This window comes from Eupeodes corollae, chromosome 1, assembly GCF_945859685.1.
Source record: "Eupeodes corollae chromosome 1, idEupCoro1.1, whole genome shotgun sequence".
Taxonomy (NCBI): Eukaryota; Metazoa; Arthropoda; class Insecta; order Diptera; family Syrphidae; genus Eupeodes; species Eupeodes corollae.
In genome coordinates, this window is record NC_079147.1 from 112,285,288 (window position 1) to 112,296,440 (window position 11,153).

The window sequence follows — 11,153 nt, forward strand, 5'->3', positions numbered from 1 at the left end:
CCTCTTCGATGCACATGTCTACCATTTGAACATCACGTCAAAACGTCAAAATTATTCTCCACTAAATATGTAGCCGAAATTTGTACACTTTCAACTACTTTTGTAGTTGCATTTAGCCAATCCGAATCCCTTGAATACGTAGCCACTAGCTTAGTGAATGCCCCCAATGTGTTTTATTTTTAAAGAACTTATTGATCTTATTGGTTAATTATTGGCACAACTGCAGTTGCAGTTATTCAAAAAAAAAGTTTTGCTTGTGTAGATACCAGTAGTTATTTTGAAAAAAAATATTTTTTTGCGAAAATTAAATAAAATTTATTGCAATGAGCCGAAAAAAGAAGGAAACCACGGAATCTGAAAAAAAAAATGAATTATTTACATTATAGTCGAGGCAGGTCATTTGCGGAGATTGGACAAATTATGGATAGGAGCTGATGCACAAATTCGCAGCGTTCACCCTATGACGATAAGAAGAGTACTCCATGAAGCTGAATACAACGCACGTATTGCTAGGCGTAAGCCAATGATTTCGCCAGTTAACCAGGAAAACAGAAGCAAGCCAAACGCTTTTTGGGATGATGTATTTTTTTCTGACAAGAGTAAGTTTAACGTTTTCCATTGTGACAAAAGTCTGGAGAAAACCAAATACAGCACTCCAAAAAAATAACTTGGCACCTGCAATAAAACATGGCGGTGGATGAGTGATGGTATAGGATTGCATATCTGCTGCGGGCGTGGGCGAGCTTGTTTTTATCAACGGAATTATGGACAAGAAAGTTTATATTAATATTTTGAAAGAAAACCCGAAAAAAAGTGTCGAAAAGTTGGACTTAACAGGCTCAATGATTTTTAATTTTGTAATCTTTTGAAGTCGATTGATTTGGCTACTTGTCTTCTTGTCTTTAAAATGTAACATCGAAAGCAAGGCTTGAATGAAATCCACTGGTCACCAAATATGCTTGGACCTCAATTTGGCAGCGATAGTCTATTCAGCAAAACGATAAGTTTCATCAATTGTTCATTTAATTCTCTTATCTTCGTCCACAACATGGGAATAGATTTCACTACTTGATTCGAAATTTAGTTTTAACACTTTTTTTTCCTAGCAAAACCAAATAATACGTTCACTCAACTGACTCATTGTGCCATCATCTTCATCCGAATGAAAATCTTAATGTTTTTTCTCCAACAGAATTCATCTAATTATAATGGAAACGTTGCCATTTTTTAAGGTGGATTTTCTTTCGGTGACAAAAATTTAATTCGAACTCAGAACCAGACGATATGCATCGGTTTCAACTTGATCGTAATTGGAAACAAAAATGATTTCCAAATTAAAAATAACCGAAAATAAAGAACCAAACTTAAGTTGAGTTCTTAAAATCAATTGCTTGCTTTATTGAAATAAATTAAAGTTAATTAACTTTGTACCGATTTTTGTACATAATATTTTGCTTATTGTTATAATACTGAAAAACAATGTTTAAAGGTTTATGTTCATTACTTTATACCTTTCACACGTTTCACCTCAAGACATTAAACTTAAGTTGAATATTGTTCGAAATTACTTTTCTTCGATTTATTTAGGCTTTGACACCAATATTCACAAAGAATTACAAACAGTGCTATTACAAAACCTGAAAAATAACAATATTTTCATGAAAAGAAATTTTGTATTTATTTAAATGTCTTACCAATAAGCAATACAAGAAAACATCCTTGCATATCAGTTAAATTAACTTTATGATTTGTTATTTGACCAAGAACTCCTTTTCCTTTACATTTATCTTTTAATGGTAAATTGATTTTATGCCAACGATCTAGAAATCCCATTTGATGAAGACGTTTGATTTCATCGTTAATCAATGACATATAGGGGCTATTAACTGGCATAATTAATCCTATTTGCTCTTCAACAAAGTCTTCTTTGCCTTAAAATACAATAAGATCGACAATTTTATCTACATACTATAAAAATGCAGTTAAGATAATAGAGTTCTTATGGAGACGTGATTTCGAAATAATTACCCAGCACAAATTTACACTCTTTATCCTTCTCAAAATGCTTTTGAATAGTAAGCTCAAGGTTGATACGCCAGTCAATATTTATGCGTTGTCCTTTTTCGACTGCTCCTATATTTTCTGTGCTCAAATTGTTATACATTGTGGCTTTTTCCATGAATTTTTTAAAATCATCTCTTGTTGTAATCTTTTGATATAGATTAGATTAAGATTTGAAGGTAATTAAGCTCGGTTTAAAAAAAATAAATTACCGATGAATATTTTTCGAAAAAAGTCCCATTCCGCAAACCGAACTGCTCTACTTCGGTATGCTGAAATGTCTGAAACAAAAAGTCAATGGCTGGCTGAAACTTAGGAAATGTGAGAAATGCAACTAAATTGCCGCAATATGTTGTGACAAGAACTAAAACTGCAATCCACCAAACACCAACAATCAGCCTTCCACTATCGGCTCTTGGAAGGTACATCCCACCTAAAAATATTTTGTTTTATCGAGTGACCGAAATTCGGAGTGATATTTCGAAATAACCTTGTTGAAGAAGTGCCCCATAGACGTACCAAAAACAGTTGTTCATTTTACATAACCCATTTGTACGTAGCTCTTCAATTGGCACAAGTATGTTTATCAAATAGAGTAAAGGAGCTGTTGTCAGTAGGACTCCAATAAGCGAAGCCCAAGTCTTGCATGTCAAAAATAAAAGGCTCTTAATGAACAAAATATAGAAGAAAAAATTACACTAATACCTCGAATGTGAACGGAGCTGTAAATAAGTAAATTCGGCTAACTTCATCAGGTCGTCTTGATAGGAAAGTGTACTTTTGAATGCTTATTGGACTTGTGTAATTAAATGGTTTTGAATCGGGGTCGTCAATGGAATATGCGACAGCGGCTAAGAAGAACTACAAATAAAAAAGGGTTTTAATGTTTTGAAAAGTTCGATAAAACAAATTTTTACCCTGTTGTTTTGAATGAGTTCAACTACAGAGTTTGGAATGAAGTGAGTCAGACTACCATAGAGATCTGTAGAAGCCTGGAAGAAGATAAATAGATTTAATATTATTTTGTCCAAATAAGAAAATAATAAATTTAAAGATGAGATATGTACGTACTGTAGTATTCTCATTTACTGTAGGATCATCTTCAAATGTCTTGGCATCATAAAGCCGATATCTGATGAAAGAAAATTTTGATTAATGATTATACATAAAGAACTTAAATTTTTAATTACGAGAAATTTAGTTTTCGAGAGAATTCTTTCAACAATTCTATTATAATTCCTGATGATTCTATAATTTCACCTTTTTCATTTGTTTTAAGATTTTGCCAGGGTGGATTCTTGTAGAAAATTAAAATTAATTCGGTACTTATGATATATTGGAATAGAAATATTGATGCTTACATGATAGGTAATAACATCCATTGTTATATTTCTAAATCGTTCTTCTATATGTGGAAATATTGCATCCACTGTAACAAATCCCAGTACTGGACTCCAATAGCCAACATCCTCAAAGTCATAAATATTTTTATCGAGTTTTTTTGTTTCTATAAATGATATTTAAGTTTTTTGTTAAAATAATACACAAATGGTATGATTATTGAAAAGTATTTACTATTTTTATGAAATTTTTTGAAATGCTCTTGAGTTTTTCCCCAAGATATTGCTGTCTTAAAACGCCATTTAGAGCAGCTTGCGCAAACACTATTCGACTTGAGGTAATCCTAAAAGAATTCAAAATTTAACATTGTTTTAAAACCGTTTTTGTTTTTCGATACTATCGAAATATTATGTTAAGAATGTTAAATGTATTTTACTTGACTATAGTTCAAAAGCTTCTCCTGCTTTTCTGATTTTGTAAGACGAATTGCTTCCCATTCTTCATCGGAGATTTCACCAAAAATAGATTCTTCTTCTCGAATAACTTTCGACAGTGACGATATAAAACCCATAGCTATTTCAGACATTATGCATTTTAGGGACTCCTGCAAATAAAAATATGTTTTTTCAAAGTGAGGGAGGGAGGGCCAACATTTAAAGAAGAACGAAATTTCGTTGGAATTCTATCTTCTAGGTGTCATATCGTTACATTATGTTAAGGTGGCGCTACAGTCCTGTGTGAACTAGGGCCTCACTCAATAAACTTCTCTATATTACTCGGCCCATAGCTAGGTGTCTCCAGTTGCACACTCCAAGTTGGGTTCCGCTTGAGCCACCTGATCCGCGGTCTTCCACTACAGCGCTTTTCTGTGGATGTGGATTAGAATACTTTCTAGGTCGGAGCATTTGTTTCCGTGCGCTCTACGTGATCCAGCTATCTCAGTCGTTGGACTTTTATCATTAACCATTATGGTTGAAACACAAACACGCTTCGGCTTCGTCTGCGTTACGATGGACCTGCTTCGAGTGTGCTTTAATTGACATTTCTAATATGACATTTCTAAATAATGACACCTATGTCATTAGCAGCTGTTATTTTTTTTCCGAATTAATCGCGGAAGTAGCTTTCATCGTGGGTATGTTAAGCTCATACTGAGACTTTGGTGGGTCCGGAAGCTCAATCTACGGAGTTATTTAATCGATGAGGTGTTCTTCGAAACTCATTTTCTGTTCGAAAATTAAAAAACTTTTTCATGAAAAATTGTATAGTTATTTTATGTATATTTAAATACCTTACATTTTAACCTTTTCGAATAAAAAATGGTTATCCCTCCAAAAGCAAATATATTTTGTTTGTTGACTTTTTTTTTACAGGTGTTGAGCTGTCAGACAAAGCAAATGTTCAGCAAATTTAAACTAGAGCTTCTGTTTGAAGTCATATTACGTAACATTACGTTATTTTCCTACGATTGTCAAAAGAAACGTGAGGTCGAAGTTTCATTGTGATAGTACGCATTGAATTCCTATGGCTGAACTCGTAAACGTCAGGTGAAGCCGAAGCTGAAGCGTGTTTGTGTTTCAGCCATTAAACCCATTTTCGCTACCTTTGCCTTAATACTCACAAAAGCACAGTTACTTTATCACTATGTTCAAAATCTTTAGTTTTAAGTATTTTTTTTCTAACTTACGCTTAACGCACACATACCTGGCACATTCGACTAGTTTCATTAACAGCAAATGCTATATTTGCCCCTTCATTCAAATTCTGAGTCAGCAAGTCAAAAGTCCAATCCTCGTTGACTTGGTGTAAATCAAAAAACAACCACTGATTATAAATGTGAAACATTTTCAATTCTTGAGCGACTTCCATTATATCTTCAATTGAATTCGAAAAAACAATAAACTGATTATTTCGACTTCTTGTGAATTTCCTCAAAGTTTCTCTCAGTTTACTCCTTTTCTTCTGGCTTCGTAAATTATCATCGAAAGTGTAAATATACAATGCAATTGGATCTAATTTATTATTGGAATTGTCATGCACAAGTGCTTCAATTATTTGGGAGTTTTGATTAACTGAAAAATATTAATAAAATTCTTAAAATTAGTTCTTCATTATTACGTTATTAAATTTGGTACCAATAGTTTTGTCGAGGAGAAGAACACATGATTTCCATTTGAGGGCATTTTGTACCTTTATGTCAAGCAAAAGTTGTGGAAGTTCTTCGCCTTTGGAAATTATTGGAATCTTAATGCGAAAAAACAAAATTTCACGAGATTGATTTCGAGACTTCTTTCCACCAAATCTTACCATAAGAGCCTTATCGGATGGCAAACGAGCACAATCTGAGTCAGTAATGGCGAACAAGAGAATTGAATTGATTTGTGTAGCTTCGAAAAAACTCCAAGTTCTGTCACAATCCATAACTGTTATGGCAGCAATAAAGTCTTAAAATAAAAAATCATCATATGATTTCTGACTATAATTGGAAAAAGGACAATGCACTTTGATACCTTTCTTCAATCGCACTGGACTCCAAGTATAATATTTCAAACTGACTCCTCCATTCTTTAAGTTTTCTCGTATAGTTTCTTCGAGAATTTTTTGTAAATCGTTCATGATATCAGTGCCTTTTTGTTCCATGTAATCATGGTCCACAACAACGGCTTCAATAAAACAATAATAAACAAGATAAAAAAATCATCATGCAATAATTTTTTAAAAGGATGTTTACCTAATGATGCATTTACACTAAGAAATGATGAAAAATCGTTAGATTGGCACTTTTGAATAAGGCCAATACAAATGACAATGAAAACAACAGCAATTGAAGACTTCATAACACTTTAACTTTCGACAAAGAACTAAAATACATTTTCACAGTCGAATTCACTTTCACTTATACCGACCTACCAATGCTCTATAATTAATAATTAATTTAAAGTTGCATGGCAGACAAACGATTTGAAATTCAATTAATGTCGGTAGTTTCTTGGCATTTAATATACTCTTTCCCTTGCGAGTTTCCAATACGTATTGTAAATGCCATACAGGTGCAGTTGTTGTGATTGTATAAAGGAAGAAAATTTAGTTATTGAAATCAAAACTAAATATAAGCACATACAGTGAAAGCTCAGCCTGCGGACAGCTCCAATAAGCGCACAATGCCCTTAAAGGTCTAAGAAGGGTATACCGCAAGATTTCGGGTTCTTTGCGTGGATGGATATTTTGTATCTTTGAGAGTAGATTGAATGCAAGGTACTTAAGAAAATTTTCAAAGGTCATGTTAAACAGGTTTTTGGAAAATCTAGATTCACTGTCATAACATTTTAGATCGTTAAAATAGAGTACCAGGCTGTTAAAAGCAATTTCCTTTTGCTGACGCAATTGCAATTTGAATAAATTTTGTAATCATAAATGACAGTAGGTAACACCAGGGTTTCTCGGTTATAACATCCGCTTTAACTCCTATAGGCGTAGAAGATTGTCTTGCCTACATGGTTTGAAGGATGCCATATGCCTTACCCACAGCTATGTTGATGTGATTGTTCCAGGTTTAAGTTCGGTGGCACAGCATAGTTAGATTCCTAGCTCTTTAACTTATTCAATTAGGGAGTTTCGAAGAGCATCGGAGATATCACAAGGGTTACAGATTTCTTGGGATTACGATTTTGTCAAGATCTTAATTAAGATAGCTTTTACCGTGTTTTAAAAGCCCTAACGCGCAACTCAAAGGCATTTGCACATGATCACCATGCACGAGGATTGTACTTTATTAAAAAACTGATGGTATTTGATTTACATAAAGTGAAAATAATAAAGGATCAAGAATTGAACCTTGTGGAACACCGCAAGAGATTGGAGGACGTTCAGAAAAATTGTTCACTTAGTTAGTCAAGTTGTTCAATCCTTAACTAGAAATAAAATAGTTTTTCACCACAGAACGAGAAATTAAAATGTCGAAAGAATTTATCACATAAACTCGAGGTTTATTGAATATTGAATGCTTTCGAAAAATCTAAGAGTACCAATACATTTATTTTATCTTTATCTGGGAGCAAAACTTGTATTACTTTAGTAAGTAAAGCTGTGATACAACTTACAACTATGACTTTTCATAGTGTCAGTAAGTTTGTAGAACCGTTGTCATTTGAATTTTCTCTCGAAAACTTTCTACAAAAAATATAGAATTTCAATTAGCCTGAGTTCATCAATCTTTGTTTTTTTTTTCATTGATATGGATATTTACCTGAACAGAAATTTTTAAGACATAGGTATAATCAAACCTAAAATCATTAGAAACAACTTTTGTGCTATCAACTGATCTATATGAAAAATTAAAGAAGGTGGTTTGAAAAATGCGTTGGGTTGATGGCATTGACACAACTTAGAAATAAGATACTATCGTCAGGATTTTTAGCCTGCTATTTGAAATCGAGAACAATGAAGAGATTACCATAAGCGAGATAGAGGAAGAGGATGAGAATGCTGTTGATTTTAACAATCAAATCCAATCTTACACCGATGAATTTCAAGTTTTTTAAAAAGTAGATTTCTATTTATTTATAAATGAACTAGCAATCCCGTCGAACTCCTTTTCGCCACCAGATGACTTCGTTTGGGGACTGAAAGATGAAGAAAAACTATTTTGTTTGCTTTATATTTGAAAAGAAACATTTGTATTTCATTTCACAACAGTAAGGAATTCATTTCGATTACAATAATAAAGTGTAATTTAGTTGAACTTCTCTAAGTAAAAAAGGAAATACTGAATCGAAGCGTTATACTTGTCCGCAAATTATCCGTTTCATTAGAGTGCTCTTTGGTAAACCACATTTTTTGTTTTTTGGACTGAGATTAACACAAACAAAGCGGATTAACGTTGCAAAGTCACGGTGGATTCAAATTACGCAATATCATAATATCTGAACCAACTTTGAGTTGCAAGTTATGTGGTGGAAATCCTGATTACTCCAGAGAGTTCAAAAACTCTGTTGGATAATTTACTACATCATCGGAATTTGTTACATAATCAACGGATTTGTCACTAAATCGCCAGCGATTTTTGATTGAATGGTAAAATTCAGTGCGTGTACATCATTATTCTGCGCGGCGAGAATTGCTCATTGACTTAACCAAGCATAATTCTGATAATTCTCACTAATGTTTGGGAAAACATTTTCAATAAAAGCTAATTGAGAGTCTACAAATCGGCAAAAAAGTCGTTGGTAAGAGTAATTAATCCAGTTGTCGCATAAACTGGCACTTTTCCATTTCCAACAGCTGATATAATGTCATCCACTTCATTTGAATGTAATTTGTTTAGCAACCAAATTAGGATATGAGCATGCGGTAGTCCAGGCTTCTGCCATTGCCCCAGTACATATGTATAAGAACGTGTGTCACCAAAAACTCGATACTTAGTAAGCACATCCATCATAACCTTGAGCTTTTGCTTAAATACTATGGCGATAATCGGTTGCGGTTTTTGGTCTTTTTGGTTTTTGGTCAGGATCCAACTCACGTTTAATTTCCGTCCACTTCGGATTGCATGTGAACGTAATAAATAAATCTGGAGTTCCATAATTTCGCACTTACATGACAGCGACTTGAGCGTATTCGTGCATGTGGTGTGGGCTTCCAATACAAGATGATTTGAGAATCGTCATGTGTCCAATATTCTGAACATTACTATTTAAATGAATAGCATCCCACTATTCACACAAGTGTATTAACTTCTTCAGATTGTAGTTTTGCCTGATTGAATCGGATGAACGCCAAACGTTCGTCTTCGACTTTGAAAAAATTATTTTATTCAATGATGTGTTGAAGAAAATGGTTGGAATCGGGATCATTTCCATCGAACAATGGTTTTAGTGGCTGTGGTGGTCTAAATAATGGATCCAATTTGACTTTTTCACTTGCGCAGCACAATCCAACCGTTTCTATTTTGAACTTTAACGCATTGCAATATCGACATACAGTCGTCATTGGTCCAATATCTAAATTGTCATCATCACTGCAGTTCGCAGTGGGATCATATTGTATGATGCCAATGATCTTCGTCTGCTTACGCGTTGTCTCAATCGGCCATTTTTAATACACTTGTTATTATCTTTAAAAAAAACGTTGTTTGCAATCGATATCTCTGACGTATTTAGAGATATGGTTGACTAAAAAAGGTTCCAAAAACTAAGCGGTTTAGAATATATAGGGTCCTTGAAACGTCAAAAACTTTAAAAATGTTCAATTCCATGAATCGCAACTTTTACAATAGCTTTATATTGGAACCTAAACGGAGTTCACCGCTGTTCTGTTGAAATTTTTCTTGAATTTTGCCTGCTATAAACCTTTCCAACGAATGTAAAATCGTCGAGTTATACCGTCAGGAAGGAAAACCCCACTTATTTTTATATTATAGATTTAAATACTATTTCATTTTTAAATTCATTTGGTTAATAATAAACACTAAAAAAAAAATATTTCCTCTTAATCGTACACTTCCCAAATCTCGGATGAAAAATTCGCTTTAGGGAGATTTTACTGTATACGTATGCATGTATGAAAATTTTATTCAACTAAAAAAGCTCAGAAATCGATATTGTGCTTTGAGATTTATTAATATCCGTGTTTTATTTTCGCCATGATCCAGATAAGATCATCTTTTTATTTGCGTTTTAACAGCAAAACGAAATCTTGCTCAGTCAAAAATTAGTTTTAATTTGTTAGAAATTCAAACTTCAATAAAAATCAATTCTTTTTTTGAATTCAAACAGTTGACTTCTCACAATTGCCAATTTTTCTATAAAAGTGCCACGATTTTGGAAACGGAGCCCGGATCTGTGGTTTCAGTGTAATCAGTTCAGAGAACACAAAGTATTACACTTTGGTGGGAAACCTGAAAGCCGATGTGCTAACTGAAGTACAAGATATTCTTGCCAGCCCACATACCACCGAAAACGTATGTAATAGTCTAAAGCCATAACTTGTGCCAGCATTTCAGGAATAGGAACCAAAAAGGCTGCATACCCTTCTTAGCGGCATCACTCTGAACGAAAGACGGCCATCTTAGCGATTTACAAAGATGAAAGAGCTTGCTTAGCCCACATTTTGGCCAACCCAAAATATCTCACAAAAAACTGCAAAAAATGATTTTATCTAAAAAATAATTTAATCCCACGAAGAATAACATTTTTGACATCTGTTAAAATTTTGAAAACAGTCGAGTGGACAGTTTTTCTTACAAAACATATTACAAAGTTATATGCATATTGCGAAACAGTCCTTTTAATAGTGTTTTTTTTTTATGTATATAAAGCTATAATTTTAGTCTTGAATCAGTCAGACGGCAATGCCATGGATCAAAAAAAAAAAAACAATTATCTAATCGGTTTTATCTTGTCGATTTTTTAAGGCTAGCTGTACAACCGTGTTTCAATATTTCATTAGTGGTTTAAGACTTTAAAATCAGCGTTAATGTAATTATTTGTAGTTTTTTTTTATTGAAAGTGTATTCGTATGCATCATTGTCCAAATCCCGAGATTTTTGAACTGATTGAAGCGGTATTTGTTAAATCAAAATCTTTGAAGTCTTTACCTACCATACTTTTTTATTAGCTTTCAGTTTGTTTTAAAAAGTTCCAAATCTCTTGCTAATCATGAATGTTATCTTTCTGGCTTATTTTGTATTTGGAAGAACAGAAAAATGATGGTTTTAAGATATTAAAAAAATTAAATTTTTATTTTATGTCCAC

The 11,153-nt window shown here is 33.2% G+C and overlaps 1 protein-coding gene across 1 annotated transcript; it reads right to left on the minus strand.

Annotated features, from left to right (window-relative positions):
• Nucleotides 1–1,405: 1,405 nt before the first annotated feature.
• Nucleotides 1,406–6,251, minus strand: LOC129939728 (ionotropic receptor 93a). The gene is made up of 17 exons (XM_056047844.1): nucleotides 6,134–6,251; nucleotides 5,913–6,065; nucleotides 5,710–5,846; nucleotides 5,538–5,646; nucleotides 5,107–5,474; nucleotides 3,839–4,006; nucleotides 3,637–3,745; nucleotides 3,423–3,568; nucleotides 3,252–3,358; nucleotides 3,133–3,193; nucleotides 2,979–3,053; nucleotides 2,767–2,922; nucleotides 2,552–2,702; nucleotides 2,274–2,494; nucleotides 2,029–2,209; nucleotides 1,695–1,931; nucleotides 1,406–1,637 (listed from the first exon to the last, which is right to left on the minus strand). The coding sequence occupies exons 1-17, from the start codon at nucleotides 6,237–6,239 to the stop codon at nucleotides 1,543–1,545; spliced, it is 2,580 nt and encodes an 859-aa protein (XP_055903819.1). The 5' UTR covers nucleotides 6,240–6,251; the 3' UTR covers nucleotides 1,406–1,542.
• Between the last annotated feature and the right edge of the window lie 4,902 nt (nucleotides 6,252–11,153).